Source organism: Bos taurus, chromosome 18 (genome assembly GCF_002263795.3).
Source record: "Bos taurus isolate L1 Dominette 01449 registration number 42190680 breed Hereford chromosome 18, ARS-UCD2.0, whole genome shotgun sequence".
In the NCBI taxonomy this organism is placed as follows: Eukaryota; Metazoa; Chordata; class Mammalia; order Artiodactyla; family Bovidae; genus Bos; species Bos taurus.
In genome coordinates this window covers 25,897,600-25,923,970 of record NC_037345.1, presented here as the reverse complement: position 1 = coordinate 25,923,970, position 26,371 = coordinate 25,897,600, and the positions used below count along the sequence as shown (strand labels likewise).

At 53.1% G+C, this 26,371-nt stretch overlaps 2 protein-coding genes across 6 annotated transcripts; one reads left to right on the top strand and one right to left on the bottom strand.

Annotated features, from left to right (window-relative positions):
- Positions 1–812: 812 nt before the first annotated feature.
- On the bottom strand, positions 813–16,311 carry USB1 (U6 snRNA biogenesis phosphodiesterase 1). 3 transcript variants are annotated; one of them, XM_005218530.5, is made up of 7 exons: positions 16,238–16,311; positions 14,421–14,587; positions 12,231–12,414; positions 6,804–6,857; positions 4,309–4,414; positions 2,984–3,067; positions 813–1,923 (listed from the first exon to the last, which is right to left on the bottom strand). In XM_005218530.5, exons 2-7 carry the CDS (start codon positions 14,530–14,532, stop codon positions 1,819–1,821), a joined length of 645 nt encoding a protein of 214 aa, XP_005218587.1. In that variant the 5' UTR covers positions 14,533–14,587; positions 16,238–16,311; the 3' UTR covers positions 813–1,818. The 3 variants fall into 3 exon arrangements, with proteins under 3 accessions (XP_005218587.1, XP_010812767.1, NP_001068945.1); XM_010814465.4 differs by lacking the exon at positions 16,238–16,311 and adding an exon at positions 16,081–16,149; NM_001075477.2 differs by lacking the exon at positions 16,238–16,311 and adding an exon at positions 15,964–16,115.
- Positions 16,312–17,074: 763 nt separating this feature from the next.
- Positions 17,075–23,180, top strand: ZNF319 (zinc finger protein 319). 3 transcript variants are annotated; one of them, XM_024978965.2, is made up of 3 exons: positions 17,075–17,163; positions 19,185–21,152; positions 21,380–23,180. In XM_024978965.2, the coding sequence occupies exons 2-3, from the start codon at positions 19,413–19,415 to the stop codon at positions 21,392–21,394; spliced, it is 1,755 nt and encodes a 584-aa protein (XP_024834733.1). In that variant the 5' UTR covers positions 17,075–17,163; positions 19,185–19,412; the 3' UTR covers positions 21,395–23,180. The 3 variants fall into 3 exon arrangements, with proteins under 3 accessions (XP_024834733.1, XP_005218873.1, XP_010812936.1); XM_005218816.5 differs by having other exon boundaries at positions 19,185–23,180; XM_010814634.3 differs by lacking the exon at positions 17,075–17,163 and adding an exon at positions 17,547–18,091 and having other exon boundaries at positions 19,185–23,180.
- The last annotated feature ends 3,191 nt before the right edge of the window (positions 23,181–26,371 follow it).

The following is a 26,371-nucleotide window of genomic DNA, read 5'->3' as shown; positions in this document are numbered from 1 at the left end:
GTGGGTTGGAGGAGGCTGATTCATTTAGCTGCCCAGGTCAGGGGCTGGCACAGAGCAGGTGTCAGTAAGCGCTGGCTGCACAGCAGAATTGCCAGGAAGGCTGGCCTGCATCTCCCTCTCCAGCCCGTGTGACCTCAAAAGCCAGCAGACCTGACTGGCCAATCCTGGTTGAATCAGCAGCTCCATGCAGAGGGCTTGGGGAAGAAGGCACAGAATGTGATTTCCTGGGTCTCTCCAGGGTGGTGATTGGGAGCTGGCCTCACGAAGAGGCCAGGAGGGAGGTTCAGAGGTGTAGGAAGGAGAGTGGGAACCAGAGCCACAGGCCCCCTTCTCCCCACATCCTTCCCAGGGGAGAGGGGGTGGTCTGGGCTGGAGCAGGGAGAGCAGGCCTGGCAGGCTGCAAAGGACAGCACTAAGGTTAGGGCCTTGTCTGACTTCTCATGTGACAATTCATGGAACCTGCTTTTCTGGAAAAGCAGAATAATCACTCCTACCTGGTTTACTCTCCAGGGGGTTCCTGGGAGGAAGAGATGAGAGGGTTCTAGAAAGGACTCCGGAAGTGTCACAGCAGGTTCGTGTCTAGATGTCTGTGCTTATATCTTGGTCCAGGTACCCAGCTCTGGCGAGCAGTCCTGGCAGGCCAGGTGCCCGCACCCTGTACTGATGCATCGTCAAGGCTTCTCATGGCCACCTTAAGAGGTCATAAGGGAGACTCCCAAGAGTGCATTCCCACCATGAAGCAGGCTAGAGAAGATGGGGGCAGAGGAAAGTCATCTTTGCACCTGGTTGAACAGAAGCAGTCCAAAACAGAGTCCAAAATAAAAATCCTAAGTTTTATTTGCTGAACATAATTTAAAACTAAAACATAAAAGTGTCTCTTCCGCCATCACTAGAAATACAGGTGGCCGCTGGAGAGAGGACTGGCCCTTGGCTCTGCTGAGGGCTCAAGGAAAACAAAAACCCCTGTGCAAGCCCTGGCCCTTCCTCTGAGTGCCCCCGGAACGCCCGCAGGCCGCAGCAGGCAGCCGGAGGCGGCAGAAAGAGAGCTCTGCCTCAGGAAGGCGCCTCTTGGTTTCTTTGGGAAGCTGATGGGAAGCCAGAGGTCAGAGCGTTGGAGGCCTGGCTTAAAGCCACCAGTCAGGCCAAGATGAAACATCTGCTCAAGTCTCCCAGGCACCTGGCTGGGGGTGAGTGGGAGGAAGGAATGGAGAAAACTGATGCTAAACCGCAAATTAGCACCCTGGGCCTTGGCCCTGAGATGGCCTCCACTGGCATAGGAGGGGGTGAGACTAAAAATAAATAAATAAAAGCGACACCGCTTCAAGGAGGGAGCATGACAGGCCCGTGGAAGCACCCTTTGTCAGGCCTGAGCAGAGATGAGACAGGGCATGATGGCTTCAAAAAGCCCTTGTCTGGGGGCCAATGGCATCCAAATGCAGACAGCCCAAGGGGGTGTGGGGGAAGGGCCATTTGTTGGCGGGACTACCATGGGGGTACTGGCTGAGTACGGGTGGGCTCACCAGGTGACCCCCATTTTTTGTTTTGTTTTGCTTTTTTGCATAACCACCACAGACCTAGAACTAGGAAGCCCAGGCTGCCCTCTACTGGTGATTTCTGGGAAAGACTACAATGCAGTGGTACCTGACCTGCAACTCAAAGGGGCCAAGAGAACCAGCTCCCAGAGAGCACCCAGAGCAGCTGTGCCTCCTCCAGCCAGGCCCCCCAGTGGAGGGCTGGCAGCATCCCCAGCGATCTGAGTGGGTTCTTCCATCTCTGTCTGGCTGCAGAGGGGCCCAAGACAATGAGGGCCTCTGGTGCTCACTTCAAAGGCATCGAGAAGAATTTGTTCCCAGACTTGCAGCGAATCTGCTCAGCGTATGCACGCAGCAGCATCTCGGAGTCTTCAAACTCATCCACGATTCCCTTAAAAGCAGGAGCCAGGAGAGGACAGTTGCGTTAAGAGGAATCAGGGACCCAGACGGCACTGCGAACAAAGCCAGCCTACCGAAATCCTTCACAGGTTAGGCTACCTTGTCTAATCAGCTCTGCTATTCTGTGAGGTCAGTACTATCATCCCACCTTGGCAGACGAGGAAATGGATGCTCAGAGTCCTGGATCATAGAATCCAATAAAACCAGGCTTGGGACCTGGGTCTGCTGGAGCCGGAGCCCAGAGCTCCTTGCCGCCTCCAGCGTGATCAGGCCAAGAACAGACGTGGCTACCTGATAATGGTCCAGGGGCTGTCTCCTGCCTGCATGTGTTTCCTTTGGCTCAAACAATATTTTCTTAAAAAATACATACTGGTGGCCAACATTTGAAAATAGGGTGATTACACATAAAAAAAAAAAAAAAAAAATCTAGGTTTCTGGCTTTTCTTGAAAAACAAGTGCTTGCAACACAAGGTCCACATTCCTACACAGCAACTCCCCACCGTCTCCTTTCCGAGAGGTATCAGCTCCTCTGAGGGCACTGACGGGAAAGTGAAAGTTACCCCCTACTTATCACAAGATGAGAAAGGCTGTGAGGATGGACGTTCTGGACACCTGGCACATTTCACTCATTTCCAGCCCCTGCCGGGCCCCTGTGAGCACCCGAGCCTTTGACCTCTGGGTGAGGGGCTGTGGACTTGAAGGGAAGTTGGCAGCGTCCTCTGAGATCAGTGTTCTCCGGCAGGGCATCTCCAGTTTTAACGTGCACACAAATCCCCAGACATCTTGTTAACTTCTGACTCCTTAGGTCTGGGTTGGGGCGAGAGAGTGGGTGTCGCTAATAAGCTCCCAGGTGGTGCCCTGCCGCTGGTCTGAGACTGCGCTGAGAGGAGCAGCAGGAGGTGTGGGTCTCTCTGGCCAGGCCAGTTATCTCCCAGGGATTCCAGTTTGTGGGCCTAATCCTCAGGGTTTGTCAGCCCCCTTCCCATCCCCCACCTTCCACAGCTTTACTTCCGGAGTTCAGCACCTGCCCGGCTCTCGTGCCAGGAATTCACCTGTAGTTCCTGCAGGCACGGCCCTTCCATCTGGAGACGCGCGTCACCCACACACCAGGCCAGGCTGATGTGGAAGGAGGGGTCCTGCAGAGGAACAGCAGGGAGGCAGGTGGTCACCTGGATGCCGTGGCAGATGTCACAAGAGCTCCGCGACGAGAGTTGTCCCAGTATCCCTACTGGATCCCTGACCTGATCCACGGAGACTAGATCCTTGGTGTTGATCCCAGGTGCCTCCACGGATAGATACAATAGCCCTGGGCTAGTCCTTGCTATGGACTGAATTGTGTGTTCCCCTCCCCCCCATCCCAATTCATATATTAAAGTCTTAATCCCCAAGGTGATGGTATTTGGAGAAGGGGCCCTTGGGAGATAACTGGGTTTAGCTGAGGTCATGAAGGTGGAGCCCTCGTGAGGGGGTTAGTGCCCACATAAGAGGCGGCAGATGGCTCCTCCCTCTCTCTTTCCATCGAATGAGGACATGATGGGAAGATGGCCATCGATAAGCCAAGAAAAGAGGCCTCACCAGAAACTGACCATGATGGCACCTTGGTTTCAGGCTTCTAGGCTCCAGAATTGCGAGAAAATAAAGTTCTATTGTTTAAGTCATCCAGTCTCTGGTATCTGGCTATGGCAGCCTGAGCTAAGACAGTCCTGTTCTCAGAGGCTCTCCTTTACATGTCATAACATTGAGTCCTTACATCTGGGACATGGAAGAGAACCCATGTCCCAGATTTAATGTTTTCTGATGTGAAACATTTCAATAGATGACATACTTTTTAAGGTGAACAAAACCTGAAATATCTAAAATTATGATTAAACTGTAAATTATCTCCATTCAAATTCATACTTCTATATCACAGCATGACTTTAAAAGAATATATCAAGCAAAACCACCGGCCCTTTAAACCCATAACATTCAACTTGGGTAGGTTCAAGTTCCCCTGGAGGGCACGGGGTAAGGCACAGGAAGGGATGTGAAGCTTTGACACTATCTGGAGTGTCGATGTGACTAAAAAATACTAGGGAAAGCTACTTCTTAAAAAATATAAAGATAAGCATGGATACATCAGAATCAAAGGCACAGATCTCGTCGAGCATACTGAAGAGATAACAGAAGATTTGTAAGAAATGCTGGACTTTGGCAGGGCAATATCTGACCCAACATCAGACCCTCAACTCCCCAGGGGTGTGGGTCATCTGAGGGCCAGGCGAATGGACGCTTCCCCTGGGAAAGTTCTGGAGGGCTCTGCAAGGGTTTCTTTAAGCTGGATTTATTGCCATTAGAGATGGGTTGGTGGAGAGGAAAAATGACGCCCGTTGATTACCTGGTAGAAAGTGCTGAGGTCAAACTCCTCCATGACCCTGTCTACCTCTGCAACCAGGTCCAGGAAGTGGGCGTGCCCTGAGGTGACCTCGAGCCCAACAAAGGTCCTGGGGGGAGACAGCAGTGGAGACAACACCGGTGTGAGACACGGCCGCTGAGAATGTAAACCAGCCGTGAGGAGGGCAGAGGATGCGACAGAAGGAAGCCGGGAGGTCTGGGTCATGAACTCAGTTCACTACCCTGCTCTCCCAGCTGGCTCTCCCATCCTCCCCTAGCTCTAACCACACACCTCCCCTCTTTCCCTAGGGTCTAAGATCCCCTGAAGGACCATCATCATCTGCCGCTGCCAAGTCTACGGACCCAATGCTTCTGTAGCCAGGCTCACCATCATCGCTCCCAGGTGGGTCCTTCTCCAGGGCTTCCCTCTCTGGCACTGACTCCCTCCCAGTAGCACACTCTCATCTTTATTCTCTTATTTATTTTTGGCCCCGCAGCACAGCATGTGGGATCTTAGTTCCCCCCACTGGAGATCAAACCCGTGCCTCCTGCAGTGGAACTTCAGTGTCTTAACCACTGGACTCTCTCATCCTTAAAACCCCTCCTTTGAACCCGAGTTCTCAGCCAGTCTTCATTCCATCCTCAGTTAGACTTGATGTTCAGATGCTCTGTCTCCCTCTGCTGTCTCTCCCGCCCCGCCATCTTCAGCCAGCTCGCATCAAAGCTGCCGCCCACCTCCGGGTTACTGCACTTGATGGACACTTCTCCGGCCTCACCTTGGCCTCTCAGCAGGGTCTGACACAGCTGGTTCCTCTCTCCCTGAAACCCATTTTTTTCCTCTTGGCTCCAAGAGACCACCCACTACACAGTCCTGGTGTGACCCTGCCTCTGGCCTCCGGTTCAGTCTCCTCTGCTGCCCTCTGTTCTTTCCAGCCTCTAAATGGTCAAGGGTTGCAGAGCCCAGCCCTCAGGCCTTTGATGTGCTCTGTGTGCCCTGGCCCCCACCCCAGCCCTGGTTTCAGTATCACACAGCCCGATGGCTCCCACATTTCCATCTCTGGCTGGCACCTCTCCTGTCTGCTTGACTGTGTATGTACCTCTTCCACCCATGGGTACCCGGGGATATCATCAGTGGCAACGTTTACTGGGAACAAAGCAAAACCGATTTTCCTCCCACAGGTGTTTCCAAACTCGGGAAGTGGGACCATTTATTTACCCAGCTGTTCAAACCCCAAGTCCAGGCATCTACTTTGGTTCTTCCCCTTACTGTGCATAGATCCGACTCACTGATGATTCTGGTTGATTCTCTCTGCAGCGTATCAGGAATACGTCTGCTTCTTGGCCCTTGCACTGCCATCATCCTGAGTCAGGACACCCTCGGCGCCTCACCTGGATGGTGACACCTGTCTCCTCTCTCTCTCCCTGCATCCAACCTCCTTTACATCTTGTCTCCATGTGGGAGCCACAGACACGATTGGGCCAGACCGGCAGTTACAAACGTAAGTTGGATCACGTCTCTGTGCAGATCCCTCCAGTGGCTTCCGTGACCCTGAAAACTCCTGACCCTGACCTTGAAGGCCCGGTAGGAGCTAACCCAGACTGACTCATCTCCTCCCACTCTCCCACTTGCTCCCTGGGTTCCGCTTCATTGGCCTCCTCAAACAAGCCAGGCTCCTTCCTCCTTAGACCACCTCCTCGGCTGTGTCCTCTGCTTGGAGGCTCTCTCAGTATCGTTTCCCAAGGCTCATTACTTTTCATCCTTAGGTCACTGGCAAATGCCAGCTCCCTAGGGGCGTCCTTGGCTGCATGATCCAGACTCATATCACAGTAGTTTCTAAGAGTCTCATTTCCTTGTTTATCTCCCCCTGCAGAACGTGAGACCCCAAAGAGCAAGGACTGTGCTGACCTTTTCATTGCTGACCTGCAGTGTACAGCAAGTCTCTGGCACCAGGACGTGCTGAACCAATTTTGCAGAATGAAGGAATGAGCTGTCCTCTCAGAGGTGCTGAGAGCAGAAGCAACTCAGTGAGTGGATCTGACAAGGACGTTTGCTTTGAAGCCTTGTTAATAACAATTTCTTTTGTTCATCTCATCCTTGAATGCTTTTATAAAACTCGTTCAGTTCATTTGAGCCTCACAACTGCCCACTGATAGATGTGTCAGGGCATGCCTGTGACAGCTTGGAAATGGCAGGTCACAGAGGTTGAAGGTATGAGCTCAACGTTAAATTGGAGACAGCTGGGCAGGCACCCAGGGTTTTTTTGTCTCAGGCTTTCCCCACTAAACCAAGATGTTATTCTCTACCTCTGCTCCTCCTCTTATGCTCCTGGAGTTATTTTTCTTAATGAAAGGTTCAGATTTGGGGACAACTGCCTTGGTAGTCATAGAGCTGGTTAAAACACAAACAAACCAAAAAATGAGACAGACAAGGCCTCCTCAAGTCTTTACTGCAAAGAATCCTCTTCTGGGAACAACTGGGGGCAGAGCAGGGAGACCCACCTGGTTTTCTCTTGATTGGTGTAAATCTTTACCTGGTCGGTGGTAAAGCAGAATCTGAAATTCAGAAGAACCACATTTCAGGAAAAATGATAAGGAAAATATTTTTAGAGAAAACAGTTTATATTAAAGAAACATCACTTTGAAACTATAGTTAACTCATTTCACGTGTAGTATTGTTGCCCTGTTATACAGGTGGTAAACTCAATCCTAGAATACAAGAGCTTAAATAATCGCTGAGTCCAGGTAACCCAGAGCTTCATTCAGATGCTAGTAAAAATTTTACTTTATTAAGAACAGTTGATTTTGATAAGCAATTTGAGACTATTTCAGCTTTACTGATGGGAACTGAGAAAGACATCATCAGGTTGGTGTTAATAGATGACTTAAGGGCCAATTTTTTCCTTGTAGGTTAAAAAAAAAGACAATTCTGACCCCGGCTAAGCAACAACAGGGGGCTTCCCACGTAGCTCAGATGGTAAAGAAGCTGCCTGTAATGCGGGAAACCTGGGTTAGATTCCTGGGTTGGGACGATCCCCTGGAGAAGAGATAGGCTACCCACTCCAGTATTCTTGGGCTTCCCTGGTTGCTTAGATGGTAAAGAATCCACCTGCAACTCGGGAGACCCAGCTTTGACTCCTGGGTTGGGAAGATCCCCTGGAGAAAGGAATGGTAACCCACTCTGATATTCTTGCTGGAAAATTCCATGGACAGAGGAGCCTAGCAGGCTACAGTCCATGGGGTTGAAAAGAGTCAACCACAACTGAGTGATTAACACTTTTCATGTACTTTATTCTATAACAGAACCCACGCTATCTGTATCTGCTCTGAATCAACAGACATATATGGTGCTGATTCTCCCGTAGCCAGGATTCACAGGGCCAGGAATCAAGGGGTGGAAATGGGAGTGGAACCGCTAATATGAGTGATCTATTAGCAAAATGTTTACTTTCTGTTCCCACAACTTCATGCTCTGGTAGCCCAGAGGTCTCAGTTCCAGAGGGAGGAATACTTCCCATAGGAGACATAGTGCTTTCATTGAACTGGAAGTTGAGACTTGCCACCTTGGTGGTCCAGTGGCTAAGACTTCACACTCCCAATGCAGGGAGCCAGGGTTTGATCCCTGGTTGGGGAACTAATCCTACATGCTGCAACTAAGACACAGTACAGCCAAATAAATAATATTAAAAAAAAAAAAAAGACTTGCCACTTTGGGCTCCTGTACCTTTGAATCAACAAAGAGTTCCAGTGTTGGCTGGGGTCCTTGATCCTGACTACCAAGGGGAAACTGGACTAGAACTCCATGATGGAGATAAGGCAGAGGGTGCCTGGGATATAGAAGACCTGCTGTTAGATCTTTTAGTATTAACCATGCCCACTGACTCAGGCCAGCGGAAAAGTACACCAACCAACCCAGGCAGGACTAGTAATGGCCCTGATCCTTCAGGAATAAAGGTTTGGGTCACCACCCCAGGTAAAGAACCATAACCACCTGAGGTGCTTGCCAAAGGCAAAGGGAATAGAGAGCTAGGAAGTGGAAGGTAGCTGTAAATATCAGCTGTGACCACGTGACCAGTTACAGAAATGAGGACTGTAATTATCATGAGAATTTCCTTATTTTATGAATACATCTGTGAGTATAAATACCGGACACCTCGGGGACACTGTGAGTTTGGATCTAGAACACGGCAATAAAGTGAATACTGCAATAAAGTATGGAGAAGGCGATGGCACCCACTCCAGTACTCTTGCCTGGAAAATCCCATGGAGGGAGGAGCCTGGTAGGCTGCAGTCCATGGGGTCGTTAAGAGCCTGGCACGACTTAGCAACTTCACTTTCACACATTGGAGAAGGAAATGGCAACCCACTCCAGTACTCTTGCCTGGAGAATCCCAGGGACAGAGGAGCCTAGTGGGCTGCTGTCTATGGGGTCGCACAGAGTCGGTCACGACTGAAGCAACTTAGCAGTAGCAGCAATAAAGTGAGTCACAATTTTTTGGCTTTTCAGTGCATATAAGAGTTATGTCTATACTACACTGCAGTCAACTAAGCATGCAAAGGCATTATGTCTAAAGAAACAATCTACATAATTTTTTAAATACTTTATTACTAAAACCTGCTAACCATCATTTGCGCATTCAGTGAGTCATAATCTCTTTGCTAGTGGAGGGTCCTGGCTCAGTGTACATGGCTGCTGACTGGTCAAGGTGGTAGTTGCTGAAGACTGGGGTGGTGAAGGCAATTTCTTAGAATAAGACAATAAGGCAAACGAAGTTTGCGCCATCAACCTTCTTTTCCTTCCATGAACAATTATTCTGTAGCATGCATTGCAATGCTGTTTAGTGGCACTTTATCCACAGGAGAGCTTCTTTCAAAATTGGAATCAATCCTCTCAAACCCTGCCACTGCTTTATCAACTAAGTTTATGTAATATTCTAAATCCTTGGTCGTCATTTCAACCATCTTCATAGCATCTTCACCAGAAGTAGATTCCGTCTCAAGAAGCCACGTTCTCTGCTCAGCCGTAAGAAGCTCCTCAGCCATTAAAGTTTTATCATGAGATGGCAGCAACTCACTCCCATCGTGAGGCTCCACTTCTAATTCTAGCTGTCTTGCTTCTTCCATCACATCTGCAGTTACTTCCTCCACTGAAGTCTTGCCCTCTTCAAAGTCACCCATGAGGACTGGAATCAACTTCTTCCACACTCCCGTGTATGTTGGTATTTTGACCTTTTCCTATGAATCACAAATGTTCTTAATGGCATCTAGAATGGTGAATCCTTTCCAGAGGTTTTCAATTGACTTTGCCCAGATCCATCAGTGGAATTATTACCTTTGGCAGCTATAACCTAAATGAAACATATTTCTTAAATAAGACTTGAGGGTTGAAATTTAGCCCTTGATCCATGGACTGCAGAATGTATGTTGTGTTAGCAACAGAGAAACGACACTGACCTCATCTGTCCATCTCCATCAGAGCTCTTGGGTCTCCTGGTGCATTGTTACTGAGCAGTAATATTTTGATAGGAATCTTTCTTCTGAGCTGGCTGTCTCAACAATGGGCTTGAAATATTCAGTAAACCAAGCTGTCAACAGATGTGCTGTCATCCAGGCTTTGTTGTTACATTAATAGAGCATCAGCAGAGTAGATTTAGCATAATTCTTAAGGGCCCTAGGATTTTTGAAATAGCAAATGAGCATTGGGTTAAACTTAAAATCAACAGCTGTATTAGCCCCTAACGAGAGAATTAGCCTGTTCTATGAAGCTGTGAAGCTAAGCCCTGACACCCCCTTTCAGGCTATGAAAATCCTAGCTGGCATCTTCTTCCAATAGAAGGCTGTTTCAGCTACACTGAAAAATCTGTTGCTTGGTGTGGCCACCTTCATTAATGATCTTAGCTAGATCTTCTGGGTAATTTGCGGCAGCATCTACATCAGTACTTGCAGCTTCATCTCACACTTTCATGTTATGGAGGCGGCTTCTTACATTAAACTTCATGAACCGACCTCTGCCAGCTTCAGACTTTTCTGCAGATTCCTCCCCTCTCAGCCTTCACAGAATTGAAGAGTTAGGGCCTTGCTCTGAATCAGGCTTTGGCTGAAGGGAATGCTGTGACTGGTTTCATCATCTGTCCAGACCACTAAAACTTTCTCCAGGCTCTTTTGCTTTACCATTCCTGCATTCGCTGGAGGAGTACTTCTGATTTCCTTCAAGAACTTTCCCTTTTCAGTCACAACTTGGCTAACAGGGACAAGAGGCCTAGCTTCCAGTTTCCTTCCACTTTTGACATGCCTTCCTCACTTAATCATTTTTGGCTTTTGATTTGAAGTGAGAGACGTGTGACCCTTCCTTTCACTTGAACACTTAAGAGGCTAGTGTAGGGTTATTAATTTCAATACTGTTGTATCTCAGGGAATAGGGAGGCCTAAGGGGAGGAAGAGAGATGCGGAGGAATGGCTGGTCGGTGGAGCGGTCAGAACATTCACATTTATCAATTGTCTGCCCTCTTATATGGGTGTGGCTCCTGGCACCCCAAAACAATTACAATAATAATGTCAAATATCACTATGACAAATATAAGGATAATGAGAAAGTTTGAAATATTGCAAGAATTACCGAAATATGACAAACACAAGAGCAAATGCTGGAACATGATGCTGACAGACTTGCTCAATGCAGGGTTGCCACAAACCTTCAGTTTATTAAAAAATGCTGTATCGGTGAAACATAAAAAACAAAATTTGCCTGTACATATATTAAGCAAATATCTTTGTTTTCTTCTCTTACTCCCTTATCACATAAGATGGAATGACTTTATTTTAGCATTTAAGTGTTGCTAATTGGTATTCAAGTTATGGGCTTCCTAGGTGGCTCAGGGGTAAAATAATCCACCTGCCAATGCAGGAGACATGGGTTTGATCCCTGGGTTGGGAAGATCCCCTGGAGGAGGAAATGGCAACCCATTCCAGTATTCTTGCCCGGGAAATGCCATGTAGAGAGGAGCCTGGCAGGCTATAGTCCACAGGGTTACAAAGAGTTGGACATGACTGAGCACGCATGCACGCATTCAAGTTAGGGGTGATTAGAAGAGCAAAAACATTGCTCAAGAACCTTACCCCCGCTTCTGGGAAAGGGATTAGTGCATTTTCAGGAGCACAATGGACGTTGTATTATGTTAGGCAGAGTTATGGCCTTGTTGTAGTGTTAATTTAGAGATTAAGTGTGGTTTAAGAAGATGCATGTAAGTGTCAAGTCAAGAAGGGATAGACTGGTGATGGTTAATTTTATGTGTTAACCTGACTGATCTAAGGGATGCCCAGAGAGCTGGTAAGCCATTATCTTGGGGTTTGTCTGTGAGGGTGTTTCTGGAAAGACTAACATTTGAACTGATGAACTGGGTAAAGCAAACGGCCTTCCTCAACGGGTGGGTGTTATCCAAGGTGCTGAGGGCCTGAACGGAACAGAAAGGCCGAGGAAGGACAAACTCCCCTTCCCTGCATGAGTTGAGACATCCATTTTCTCCTACCCTCTGACATCAGCACTCCTGGTTTTCAGGCTTTCAGGCTCATATCAGGACTTACATCACCAGTCCCCTGTTATTTTAGGACTTTGAAATCAAACTGAATTACACAACCAGCTCTTCTGGTTCTCTCCTTGTAGATGGCAGATAGTGGGCTTCTTGGCCTCCATAACTGCATAAGCCAACACCTGTAATAAATCTCTTCTTATCTATATACATCTTACGGGTTCTGTTTCATACATCAAAGTCACACAGGATGACATGTACAGGGCACAGCGCTAGGAGATACTCAGTGTGCTAGCCTTTAGGTCTGGCCTGCTTGCTGGGGTAACACCATCCCACAGGTCCATCCCCATGGGAACTTGGAGGGGAAGGAGAGGAGAGGCAGACAGAAGCATGGGACACTCACCTGTGGAAGGAGGCCACTCGGTCTTTCAGAGCCTGCACGAAGGGGAGGATCCAGTGGTGGCGCAGAACCACGCTCTGGGACAGGCTGAGGTGGAAGGCTTCCATCCTCACCAGCCGGGGGACGTATGTCTGCGCGTGGCACAGCAGTGCGTCAAGCAGGTCCAGGAACTCCTCCCGGGCTTCGTCTGGAGGGGAAGAGTGGAGTGGGTGGGCCATTCTCTTAGCAGGATGGCCACATGATGGCCAGGAGCAGAGAAAGGCTTTTGTTACTCTAGGTTTTAGGAGAAAGTTACTCTGAGAGCAGCCAGCATCTTGTTGTTGTTTAGTCGCTAAGTCGCATCCGACTCTTTTCAACTCCATGGACTGTAGCCTGCCAGGCTCCTCTGTCCGTGGAATTTTCCAGGCAAGACTACTGGAGCAGGTTGCCATTTCCTTCTCCAGGGGATCTTCCCGACCCAGGGATCCAACCTGCGTCTCATGCACTGGCAGGTGGATTCTTTACCACTGAGCCACCTGGGAAGCTCAGCCAATGTCTATGTATTCTAATCATATTTTAATATGTGTTTATGGTTATAGAATACACATATAGCTTGTTCCTTGGAAGAAAAGTTACGACCACCTAGACAGCATATTAAAAAGCAGGAACGTTACTTTGCCAACAAAGGTCCGTCTAGTCAAAGCTATGGTTTTTCCAGTAGTCATGTATGGATGTGAGACTTGGACTATAAAGAAAGCTGAGTGCCGAAGAACTGATGCTTTTGAACTGTGGTGCTGGAGAAGACTCTTGAGAGTCTCCTGGACTCCAAGGACATCCAACCAGTTCACCCTAAAGGAAATCAACCCTGAATATTCATTGGAAGGACTGATGCGGAAGCTGAAACTCCAATACTTTGGCTACCTGTTGCAAAGAACTGACTCATTTGAAAAGACCCTGATGCTGGCAGAGATTGAAGGCAGGAGGAGAAAGGGACAAAAGAAGATGAGATGGTTGGATGGCATCATTGACTCAATGGAGTAAGCTCTAGGAGCTGGCGATGGACAGGGAGGCCTGGTGTGCTGCAGTCCATGGGGATGCAAAGTGGTGGACATGACTGAGCAACTGAACTGATACATATATATACATATGCTTTTTGAAAAGAATTCGAGTAAAAAGAGAAATATGTGACAGAGAAAGCAGGGGTCCTCAAAGTCCACATCTAAAGCAGGGATATCCAAACTACTGTGATCACATGTGCCATTAGTCAAACGAGCTTGCACACATACCTACAGTCAATGTACATTTATTAATAAATTACAAACATGCGCTCCACTGCAAAATTATGTTATAAAATGTACACTCTGAAGAGTAGAAACTTAAAAAGATGAGATAAAGAGAAATACATTAAAAAGTCTTAATGCTTTTCTTTCTAAGAGGTCACCTTGATCTCTCCCTCAGGGCACATACCCCACTTTCAAGACCACTGCTACCTGCTAAGTCACTTCAGTCGTGTCTGACTCTGTACGACCCCATAGACGTCAGCCCACCAGGCTCCCCTGTCCCTGGGACTCTCCAGGCAAGAACACTGGAGTGGGTTGCCATTTCCCTTTCCAATGCATGAAAGTGAAAAGTGAAAGTGAAGTCGCTCAGGCCTGTCCGACTCTTAGCAACCCCGTGGACTGCAGCCTACCAGGCTCCTCCGTCCATGGGATTTGCCAGGCAAGAGTACTGGAGTGGGGTGCCATTGCCTTCTCCACAAGGATGGGTTACTGTGGAGCCATAATCATGAGCTTGCCTTCTGTAATGAGAGGAAGGCTGTCCAACATGTAGTGTCATATGGAGAAAGCTCAGGAAGAACTGCATGCCCTCATCTTTTCTAACAAATAAAATATATATATTGGCACAACACTGAAAAAAGCTGAGGAAATAAGCATCTGAGAAGTCTAGCAACTTAACTAAGGGCACCCAGAGTAATGGGTAGTGGAGTGAGGTCAGATTCTGAAGCCTGGGCTTTTTCTGCCTGCCACTCACTCATCAGGGTTAGGGTGGGGTGGGACTTGAAGCCAGAGCTTGCCCTCTCTCTGCTGAGTTGATCTCTTTCTCACTACCAGTGTCAGAACTTGAGGTTTCTGGCTTCCTCCTGGTTGGGGCCAGCTTCCTCCCATAAGAGGCACCTTGTCAGTGTCAGCCACATGTCTCTCAGGCATTACTTACAAGGTATGTAGACATGGGTGGCCCAGTTGCCACGCTCATGGGGAAAGGTGCGCACCCGGCCCCCGTGTTTTGCACTATCATCCACAGGCCCCTCCTCAGTGCTGGGGAACATGTGCAGCACACTGTCGGGTACTGGCAACCTCTGGCCGGGAAGGGGGCTCTGGCCCCTGCAAGAGGAAAGAAGAAAATAAGCCCAGTTAGCTTCCTACTTTCTCTGTCTGTACACATGAGGAAAGTTGTAACCCCTTGTACAGGGTGACTCTGCATGATTTTTCTCACCAAGTGCCATTAGATAACCACAAAGCTCTTTCCCCAACACTCTTTCATTGGTGTCTCCCAGATTTTTCCAGTAGTCATGTACAGATGTGAGAGTTGGACGTTAAAGAAGGCTGAGTGCCGAAGAATTGATGCTTTCAAACTGTGGTGCTGGAGAAGACTCCTGAAAGTCTCCTGGACTGCAAGGACATAAAACCAGCCAATCCTAAAGGAAATCAACCCTGAATATTCATTGGAAGGACTAATGCTGAAGCTAAAGTTCCAATACTATGGCCACCTGATGTGAAGAGCTGATTCATTGAAAAAGACCCTGATGCTGGGAAAGATTGAGGGTGGGAGGAGAAGGGGATGACAGAGGATGAGTTGGTTGGATGGCATCACCGACTCAATGGACATGAGTTTGAGCGAGCTTGGGGAGATAGTGAAGGACAGGGAAGCCTGGGGTGCTGCAGTCCATGGGATTGTAAAGCATGGGACACGACTCAGTGAACAACTCCTGGAAGCAGACTTTCTAGGAACCTGGTCCCCATCGGAAACAAAAGAGCAGGTGGCGATATGTGGAGGCAGGAGGGGGGCAGGAGGAGAAGGGGACGACAGAGGATGAGATGGCTGGATGGCATCACCGACTCAACAGATATGAGTTTGGGTAAATCCTGAGAGTTGGTGATGGATAGGGAGGCCTGGCGTGCTGAGATTCATGGGGTTGCAAAGAGTCGGACACGACTGAGCAAGTAAACTGAACTGAACTGGACAGGCCTGAGCCAGAGTGACGCTTCCTAGCTCTGTGGTCTTAGGCAAGTAATATGCTCTCTGTGGACCTCCCGTTTCCTCATCCATAAAGTGGGATGAACGAAAGTGCTGCTTGAAAAGCACTCAGCAGGTACCAGGCCTGGCAATTAACAACCGAAGCTCCTCCACAAAGTAGGAGACTTCCTACTTTGCTCACTGCTGAGTCCCCAGTTCCCAGCCTGGCGCAGAGCGAGTACTTCATGAATATTTATTAGATTAAAGAAACACTTTCCAAATGAGGAAACAGACCTATGGTGGTACAGTGGTGCGTACCAGGAGACAGAGTGGGCCGGCGCCCGAGGCTGGACCCAAACCCACCCCGTTTCCTGCCTCCTAACCTTGACCCAGCCAGGTGGGGGCACACCGAGGCTCTGTCTGGTCCTCCTTCCCCCCACCCCGTGCCCCTTTTCTTTCCCTCGCGAGCAGCCCCGGACCCTCTCCAATCACCCTTCCCCAGAAAGACTTCCTCGCTCCTCACCGACTGCGGCCTTCAGCCCCCGGCCGAACCCGGGCCCCGGCCTCGGCCTCATCTTCGGAGCCGCTGCTGCTGTAGCCCACGAGGGGCGCCGCACTCATGAGGCACCCCCGCACCCACCTTCAAGACCGCACAGACAGCCGGCAGGCAATCTCACCCCACCCGGAATTCCTCTGTGCCGGAAGTGCTCTCCCGGGGGCGGGGCACAAATTAGCACCGCCTCGGGGCGGGGTGCGGGGGCGGGGCCCGGCAGGACAGGAGCAAAGATTGTACCCACCCAGACCACGCTGCGTGCCCGCTCGCCTCGCTTTGACCGCTCCCTTGGAGCCTCCTGGCACGGCCATCCTCCGTGTGCCCATTTCAGAGATCGCTCTGGGTCCTGACCTCTCTCTCTGTCCGCTGCTCAGTCTGCAGCAACTCGGGACCTCCCGGCAGCCGATGGTCTCTGGGTCAGAGGTCAGAGCACTAGACCCAGCGGAGATCCTTGCCCTAGCCGTCCGGACTGGGGTCAGAGGTCCCGGGGCCCCTTCCCCAAGCCCCGCCCAAAGTCCGAGCTCCGGGGGGCCCCCTTCCCTAAGAGCGAGCTGAAGAATCAGAGGCGGGTCCGTTTCAGAAGATCAGAGGGTCTAGGAGGGCTCTCCTCTCAGGCTCAGGGGTCGGGCCGAGGGCCGGGCCCTGGGAACTCGCTCCCCTAAGGCCGAGTGGGGTGGTCGGAAGCAGAGCGCCCTTCCTGGGTCAGCTGAGACGTGCCGGCCGAGCGACCGGAGAGCCACCCAGCGCGTCCGGCTGTCCGACCCGGCCCGGCCGCGGGGTCCCCGGCAGGGGGCGGCCTCGCTCCGTGCCGCCCGCTCCTCCCGCAGCCGCCGCCGCCCGGGCTGCCGCTCCTCCCCCGGCCCCGCCTCCCTGGCCCCCGCGCCGCCCGCCTGTCCGCCGGTCTCTGCAAGGCCATCGTTCCGTCCGCCCGCCCTCCCAGCGCTCCTCCGCCCCGGCCCCGCTATCCCGGCCGCGCACGTCGCTTCCTCGATTCCGGCCGCCGCTAGCCCGTTCCCCGCCCCCGGGCCGGCAGCCGCCGCTACGCGAGGCCGGGGATTGGCAGCGCGCGTAGGCCGCGCTGCCGCGGATGGAGTCGGAATAAAGGGGCGGCTGAGAGAGCAGCCAGTCGCCACTCGCCCCGCGCCTGACCCCGCGGGCGGCCCGGAGCAGGTGAGCGGCGGGGCGCCCGGGGCCGCGTCTGGGGGCCACTCCCGCGCCCGCCGCACCCCTTCCCCAGCTGGTCCGGCAGTACCCGCCCCAACCCCACCTCCGGCCCGACCCGGCGGCCTCCTGAGCTCTTGGGCGGCCCAGGCCGACCTCGACACGCAGCTACCTCCCGGGCCCGGCCTGCAGCCCTGGGCCCTTTCTCGGGCCCACTCGCCCGCAGGTCCGGCGCCGGGGCCGCAGCGTCCTGGCCATTTCCCGGCGAGGGCTGACAGGAGGCAGCCCAGCTGGGCCGGCGGGCAGTGCCGGCGGGGAGGTGATCGGCTTTCATTCGGTTGGTTTCCCAAGGAAGAGGAAGGGCTGGGGTGGGGCGCAGGTGGGGGCCTCCCCTTGCCTCCCTAACCCTAGTCTCTCATCCTCTTTGCTGGGTGATCAGAGGCCTCCTGACCGCACCTTCCTGGAGGGGGGGCCGGAATGGTCAGCGGACCTGGGGGCCCGGGGCTGGGGACCCTGGGTCTGGCAGCCATTCATGCCAGGAGAAAAAAAAACAAAAACAAAAAACAGTTGGGTTGGCGCAGTCTGACCTAGACCTGGCTCAGAGTAGTCCTGCTTCCCTCTTTCCTGGGGAGGCTTCGGTACCTGCTGGCTCATGCAACCTGCTGCCTCCACTCGGAGCAGCGGCTTCTTCACTTCTTCCCTTCCCGGAAAGATGCTGAGGCTGACAGTTTTTAGCCTGACTCTTACGTTTCTTTAGCAGAACAGTTAGAAGCCCGGCTGGCTTGTGAAGGCATCCCCTTCCTTCTCTTTTCATCGGGAGAAAACTTAGAAACTTTTCAATGTTAGAAGCGGAGGAGCTGGGAACCTGAAAGCGGGTTGCATCTGATTCTAAAAGTTCCTCCCTCTCGCTGTCATTACCTTATGCTGCCACAAAGTGGTGAGTTAGAGATTTGCCTGGGCTGGGTGGTCTTTACCTTCCATGGATTATCCAGTGTTACAGACTTGGAGCAAGGAAACAGGGTTGTCTCCGGAAAGGTGACAGGGATGGTTAGCATGCTACATCCCACATTGCAGAGGCAAACTCAAAATTGCTTACATTTCCTGCAGGCCTTGACACTATCATATTAAGAGGATTTAAGGCTTTTTTTTTTTTTGGTGCTCTGGGAGATGACTAGCCTGGGGAACTTCTGCGGAGTAGCCATCAAGGCTGTGTGGGTCTGTGGATCTCATCCTTATCGGGCATTGGCTCAGGTCCCTGCAAAACCATCCCCCTTATTGAATGAAGAGAGAATAGGCACACAGTCAAGGGGGAGGACCTGGGGACAATTGAGAGAGGTATGGGCCAGCCCCTCACAGGAGAAGTTTTCTGAGATGGGCCTCCATTCCATGCAGGTGTTTTAAATATCGGTTGACTGAGGGGCCTTCAGATCTGGGAGGTCTGGCCCTTGAGCTCTACAGTCTGTTCTTATGAGCAGTTGTGTCCTGGGTCGAAATTCAGGGCAGCGACAGGAGAGGAGCTGGCAGGTCTACAGGGAGGCCTCAACCGGAGCCTCTATGCTTTTATCTGTCTTCTGTATTAGGCTTCCAAATAAGAAGTGTTTTGCACACACACAAAAAAAGGTTATGTTTTTAAAATTCTTGTTTTGTGCACCAAGGCCCTCACCGGTCAGTCTTTCCCTCCTTCTTTCCTGGGAGCATGAACAGAACTTGTGACTTCTTTGTATTGTGGGCAGATCACCCCAGACTGTCACTTGTGAGACAGCTAATGGAAATGGGTTGGCAGTAAGCTGGGAGACTGGGATGCCTGGCCAAGGGATGGGGAACTGAGGATGGGTGGGCCTGGAGACAGCCACCATCCCCTTTACTGAAGGAGTTGCGCTGCCAGAAAGTGAAGATCTCCCAGCCCAGAGCCCCCTTCACTTCCCTGATGTGTTTAATGTCAATGTGGCGAGTGCAGGCAGATCAGGGAGAGGCCCCGGGAACAGCTGTGTGTCCCTGCCTCAAGCTCACAATTTCTTTCTTCTCTGCAGAGCCTCCCTGCCACTCCTGGCACCCTGCCCGAAGACCCCAGTCCTGTAGGCACAGCCTTGTAGTCTGTCTTGGTGAATGACTTGGACCGCCTGACCAGTCCCGCTCCGTGCCTTGTCCGAGGTCCTCGTCCATCCCTGATCCTGGGCAGCTTCTCTCTTTGGTGTGGGTCACCTTAAGCAGGGAAACTGAAGCCATTACTCTCCAAACCCTGTTTCATCTTCCCAAGCATGTCGGAGAGCTGGCAGCAGCCGCCGCAGACGCAGCCGCAGCAGCCTCAGCCCCCACAGCCGCAGCACCATGCTGAACCCCCGCCGGCCCTGGCGGAGCACACGCTGCCCCCAGGCACGGCTGAGAACCCCCTGGGCTGCGCGGTCTATGGCATCCTCCTGCAGCCTGAGCCCGGCCTGCAGCCCCCGCAGCACGTGCCCCTGCAGGCCGCGGGGGAGCCGGGCCCCAAGTGTGGCGTGTGTGGTCATGACCTGGCGCACCTGTCCAGCCCACATGAGCACCAGTGCCTGGCGGGCCATGATCGCTCATTCCAGTGCACGCAGTGTCTTAAAATCTTCCACCAGGCTACCGACCTGCTGGAGCACCAGTGCGTGCAGGCCGAGCAGAAACCTTTCGTCTGCGGCGTCTGCAAGATGGGCTTCTCACTGCTCACGTCGCTGGCGCAGCACCACAGCGCCCACAGCGGCACCGGCGGCCTTGTGAAATGTTCCATCTGCGAGAAGACCTACAAGCCCGCCGAGGCGGCCGAGCCCGAGGCCACCGCCGCCCCCTCCCTGCCCCCGGCACCCCCGCCTCCGCCTGCCGTAGCCCCGGCGGAATCGGCCGACAAGCCCTACAGCTGCCCCATCTGCCAGAAGCCCTTCAAGCACCTGTCGGAGCTCTCGCGGCACGAGCGCATCCACACGGGCGAGAAGCCCTACAAGTGCACGCTGTGCGACAAGAGCTTCAGCCAGTCGTCGCACCTGGTGCATCACAAGCGCACGCACAGCTCGGAGCGGCCGTACAAGTGCGCGGTGTGCGAGAAGACCTTCAAGCACCGCTCGCACCTGGTGCGCCACATGTACGCGCATTCAGGCGAGCACCACCTGTTCCGCTGCAACGTGTGTGAGCTGCACTTCAAGGAGTCGTCGGAGCTGCTGCAGCACCCATGCACGCCGAGCGGGGAGCGGCCCTTTCGCTGCGGTGAGTGCCAGAAGGCCTTCAAGCGGCCGTCGGACCTGCGGCAGCACGAGCGCACGCACAGCGCCGAGCGGCCCTTCAAGTGCGACCTGTGCCCGATGGGCTTCAAGCAGCAGTACGCGCTCATGCGGCATCGGCGCACGCACAAGGCCGAGGAGCCCTTCAAGTGCGGCCTGTGTGAGAAGGGCTTCGGGCAGCCCAGCCACCTGCTCTACCACCAGCATGTGCACACCCTCGAGACCCTCTTCAAGTGCCCCGTGTGCCAGAAGGGCTTCGACCAGTCGGCCGAGCTGCTGCGGCATAAGTGCCTGCCGGGTGCGGCCGAGCGGCCTTTCAAGTGCCCAGTGTGCCACAAGGCCTACAAGCGGGCCTCGGCCCTGCAGAAGCACCAGCTGGCCCACTGCTCGGCGGCCGAGAAGCCCCTGCGCTGCACCCTGTGTGAGCGCCGCTTCTTCTCGTCCTCCGAGTTCGTGCAGCATCGCTGCGACCCGGCCCGCGAGAAGCCGCTCAAGTGCCCGGACTGCGACAAGCGCTTCAAGTACGCCTCCGACCTGCAGCGGCACCGGAGGGTGCACACGGGCGAGAAGCCCTACAAGTGCCCCAACTGCGACAAGGCCTTCAAGCAGCGCGAGCACCTCAACAAGCACCAGGGCGTGCACGCCCGTGAGCAGCAGTTCAAGTGTGTGTGGTGCGGTGAGCGTTTCCTGGACGTGGCCCTGCTGCAGGAGCACAGCGCGCAGCACAGCGCCGCAGCCGCTGCGGCCGAGGGCGCCTACCAGGTAGCTGCCTGCCTGCCCTGAGTCCCCGCTGCGGCCCCGGCACGGCCCGGCCCGGCCTCCTTGCGCCCATCCCCGGACCTGGCCCTGGGTGTGAGGATGAAAGGGCACCCGGGCAGGTGGAGGGTGTAGGTGCCAGGCACCCCTGGTACCGGCCTGGAGGAGGTGGGGTTGGGGGGGGCAGATGGCTGTGGCTGGTCTTGATCCTGCAAACCTCTTTCCCCTTACAGGATTCGCTCTCTTGAGAGACCTCAGCCTCCCTTTTCTCAATGGAACCAGGCTGGAAGTCGAACTGGCCTCTCTCCACCCCAAGGAGGGGGTGGTGCTAGCCCAACCTTCCCAAACGTTTCAGCCTCACTAGAGAAAACAGATAGGTTAGGAAAGAGAAGGGTCACGGGAGGGCCTGGGTGCAGGGTGGCCCCCTTCAGGTTGCTGTTTGAGGGGGAGGGCTAACTCCAGGAGGGAATCCTGGGGCCAGGAAGCAACTTCAGCCAGGGGCAACCCGCCCCCCAGGGTTCTGACAGGCGAGACACACAGGAGTGCTGCACACCTGTGGGCCGGGTCTCTTGGAGAGCAATTGGCCCAGCCAGAAGGGAGGAGGCAGGGAAGTTCTTCCACAACAGGCTCAGTCAGAAACAGTGCTGTCCCCAGGGAAAGGAGGAAAGGCAGCCTTTGCACGGAGGGCTCATCCCAGCGTTTTGGAAGCGCCCCTCCCACCTTTGCCACAGAGTTCCAAGCGCAGGTGGGGAACGTGCCCTCAGCCAGACAGAACTGCTGATGTGAAAGAAGGGGACTGTTAGACCCCCTGGTGCCCAGGAGGAGGAAGGGCCAAGCCCTTCATCTTCCTAGTGGATGGGAACAAGTGTCACTCCCTCACTCAAATCAAATCGTGTGAACCAAAGCCTCAAGGGTGTGGCCCTAATCAGCTCACCCCAGCCCTGCCTCAGGGCCAAGACCATGCCTGGGTGCCCGGAGCAGAAGAGGTAAAAAGAGGGTGGGAATGCCTCTGACCCCACAGTGCCCTCCCAGCCCCTGGGCCCCCTCCCCCATCAGTCTGGCTGCTGGCCTGTACTCCAGGGGTCTTGTGCTGCCAAGATGCTCTGGACAACATCCAGCTATTTCCAAGACCAGAGTGTTCTCCCTCGGGTCCTTTTAGGGTACCCCTAGGTCTCCGGCTACCCACAGGGCTCATGGAGCCTTGGGTGTCCTGGATAGGGAGTGGGCAGGGGAAGAGTGTTGTTAAGGAAACCAGCAGGTAGATGGAGTCAGCTGTTACCACTTGATGGCTGGGGCTCTTCTCAAGAAGGCCAGAAGACGTTGACTGTCAAAATGATTCTTCTGAACCCAGCTCTGCCCCCGCCCTCTCCCTACCCACCTCCAAGCTTGTGGTAAAAGGAGACTTTAATCAGTGCCCACCCCCAAATCCCAGAGGAGCAGGGAGACCCGCCTTGTCCCACTGTCACCTTCCGAAGTCTGAAAAGCCCACATCCACCTCCTCTGACTGGATTCCCTTCCTGTGCCTGCAGAGAGGGGCAGTCCTTCCCCTCGGTGCTGGCTTTAGTCACAATGCCTCAAAAGACATGGAACCCAGGCTGACAACAGTCCCAAGTGCTCATTTTCTTTTTTTTTCCTTTCATTTTGCTTTCTAAAAGCAGTTGTTATACTGTTCATAACATTGTATAGTTTAATTTCATGTCATTTTGGATCTTATCTAAAAATGTGAGGATTTGAGTTTTTAAAAAGAAAGACTCCATTTTAGATAGCCCTTTTTGATGTTAATATATAGTGAGTCCAATGTATGCTTTAGAAGTAAAGACATTGACCTTCACAGACCAAAGCACAGCTTCTTCTGGTCATTCTTCCACAGACGGATGTTGAGCCGTGGAGAGGGGGTGGTGTGCAGGCTAGGGGGGCCAGGCTGGGGACTGGGATCTAAAGCTGGGTTCCAATCCTGAGTCTGGAACACTCTGGTCATGTGACTTCGGTCAAGCCCTCAGTTGCCTCGTCTATAAAATACGGAGATTAACACTTGCCTTGTTTGGTTCTTGTGAGAGTTAAGTGGAGTTGCATATGGAGCTTCCCCAGGGGGGATGTTGTGACGATGCTGGAACCCTCAGGCTGCAACCTCTTGACCTCTATGGGGTTTTGCTGCAGCCACTGTAGAGGGAGCTGGACTGAGGGACCAGCAGCTCATAGATGGTCAGAAGCTGGGGCCTGAGCCTGGTAAGCAGGAGAGCTTGCTTGGCTCCAGTGGAAAACCAGGGCCTTCCTGGAGCAGCCTGTGGGCCCCACCCCCAAGGATGGCCTGTTCTGGCTTCATTTCCACTCACCATGTCACAGGGTGATCCTTTCGCATGTCCAACCCAGCCACTTCCATCTCAGCCTATCTGAACCCCTCTTCTGCCCCCATCCCTGTGTCCCCCAGGGAGCCAACTGCAACTTGGGCTCCTTCTGCTTCTCACAGGCAAGGGTGGAGGTGGGGAGAAGCAACTACCTCTGCCTGGGGTCTGAGAGCTAGTGGAGTGTGGTCAGCAGGGATCCCTGCCCTGAAGGTGGGATGGAGATGAGGGTAGAAAGAGGACCAGAAGCTGCCCCCGCTGCAGGGGACTCAAAATGCTGCAGAAGGCTTAGTGGAGAGGCTGGAGGACCCCAGATGTGACCAGGACACCATGCTTCTCTCCATGTGTGGCCATGGGGGACCTGCCCTTGAGAAGTTGGGTGGTTCCTTCCTGCAGGCATCTGCCTCTCAGCAATGATGCCCAGGGTCCCTTGTGTGTCTGCTAGGCTCGAATTCTGGCTTCCTTTCTAGCTGAATGACCTTAGGCAAAGCCCACCCACCTTGCAGAAACTCCTAGAAAGCACTGGCATGTGTTTGGTGCTTTATAGCTTCAGGTCGCCCTTCCTGGACAGACGATGGTCTGTGTGTGCCAGGGGCAGGAGGAGCCCTGGCAGATCTAACATAGACTGCAATGACTTTTTCTTTCTTCTTTTCCCACTCCATCTCTCACAAAGCAGTGGGGCTCCCACCTGGCCCTCAGCCTCTGGGCTCCAACTTGGGCCAAAACCAGGGCAGTAAATGGAGCCCTGGCCTGGGGGTTCAGGTCTTAGAGCTCTGATTGCAGGTGGTCCCAGGCAGGCTCTGCTCCTCTCAGGACCTCAGTTCCATCTGAAGTGGAGGTGTTGACTCCGATCTCTGAGGCTCCTAAGAGACCTGAATCTGGGAAGGTGATAGGATCGACCTGTGGCCCCCTTTCCCCTCCCTGCCTCTCCGGACCTCCAGTCTGGTCTCCACCTGCCTCATTCTGGTCTCTTGGTTTGTGTCAGAAACAGCATAAACTGGCTTAAGCAGCGGCCTTTCACTGTACCTGACCACGCACAGATAACCACTCCCACCTACCTACCAGGAACCCCGGTTTCCTGTGCTCCATAACTCCATCCTTAGAGCATGGAATTTTCATGGGCGAATGTCCAACATTATGGCTAGGGGTACAAACTAGCACTGTCTTCTTCTTTCTTAAAAAATACATTTATTTGTTTTATTTGACTTTGCTGGATCTTAGTCGTGGCATGTGGCATGTAGTTCCCCAGCCAGGGATTGAACCCTGGACCCCCTGCACTGGGAGTGCAGAGTCTTAGCCACCGGACCACCAGGGAAGTCCCAGACACTATCTTCTCTAGTCTTCCCAAAGTCAGAGGCTTATCATTCTCTCTGCCCCAACCACTGACAGCATAGGGACAGGGTGGTCCCTTGGGGTGAGGGGTGACATCTGGATGAGAGCCAGAGGACTGAGAGGGAGAGGCTAACATAGGGACTTCCCTGGTAGTCCAGTAGTTTGTTGCACTTACACTGGCAGCAGGGGTCGTGGGTTTGATCCCTGGTCGAGGATCCTGCTTGCTTCGAGGCTCAGCCAAAAAGAAACACTAACATAAATTTCACACTTTGGAGTTAATAATTCCCCCTGCATGGCTTGGGTGGGTGTACATTCTCTTGGGTCCTCAAAGTCATTGCCAGGGCAGGCTGGATCATCAGAGACAACTTTCCCAGGGAGCCCACCATCTTGCTGACTTTGTGTGGCCGGCTCTGTGCTCAGCCCCTCAGCGGGGCAGTGGGAGGGGACCCTGCTGTCCAGGAGTGGAGCCTGTGCCCGTGAACCGTTGTGGCCCTGCTGTGCTCTTGTGGTTAAGAGCACCACAGTCAAGCCCGACTGGAGTCCTGCCTCTGCCACTCATAAGCACCAAAGGTTTGGGAAGGTCTTTGAATCTTTATGGGCCTTATTCCTCATCTGTGAAATGGAGCCAGTAACACTCTCTTCTGGGCTTAGGATGAGGGTCCCATGAAATGACCCATGTGGAGTATTGGACATGTAGCAGTCACTCAGGAAAGCAGAGGACTGGGAGGTCTGAGGCAGAAGGGAGCCAGCCTCGCTCTCCCATCCGAGTGTCAGGGTTCTCTTTACCTTTCCCCGCCACCCCCCCAACCCACCGTCACTTTCCTATCTACCAGTTGGTTGGAGCCTCATATCATCTCCATGAGACGGGCCGGGCAGACCTGAGGATCTGCTTTGTGTTGACCCTTGAGAAGTCCAGAGGCTTCCCAAAGTCAGATAGTTTGTGATGAGAGACGCCTGGAATTGTGGGGGCGGGTCAGGTGGGCCAGGCAGGGGATAGGCAGTTGGGCAGGACCGTCCTAGGCTCTGAACCTCACAGGTCTCCACCTCCAGCCACTGGAGCTCGGGGCTCTGGTTCCAACCTACTCTTTGCTGGCCAGGAAGCTGGGAACAATGGCCGGGACTGGTGCTGGCACCCGGGCTGGCCAGGGGAGCAGGAGAGCTCTTCAACCAGCAGTGGAGGTGGGGAGCGTGGTGTCGCCAGCCCTCTGGCCTGCTCTCAACTCCTTGAGGGATTGGAGCCACCGTTCTGCATCTTCCCATCTGTGCAGAGACAGCTCCATAGAGAGCCTTTGCCTGACCTCCCAGCCCCCAACTTCATCCCTTCTCCAGAGCAGGCCCTAGCCGAGGACCACAAACTGCTCAAACCTTGGAGAGTTGCCTGGGGCCTAATTGCCTGGCCCAGACTCGCCTGTGATAAGCTCCACATCCCATCCTCAAGCCGGTGCTTTCTTTGTTCCTTGAAGGTCATGCCTCTAGGAAAAGCCTTGGCCGCTATTGATTTTCGTAGATCTACAAAGATTCTGGCAGGAATGTCCAGTCCTCCTCACAGGG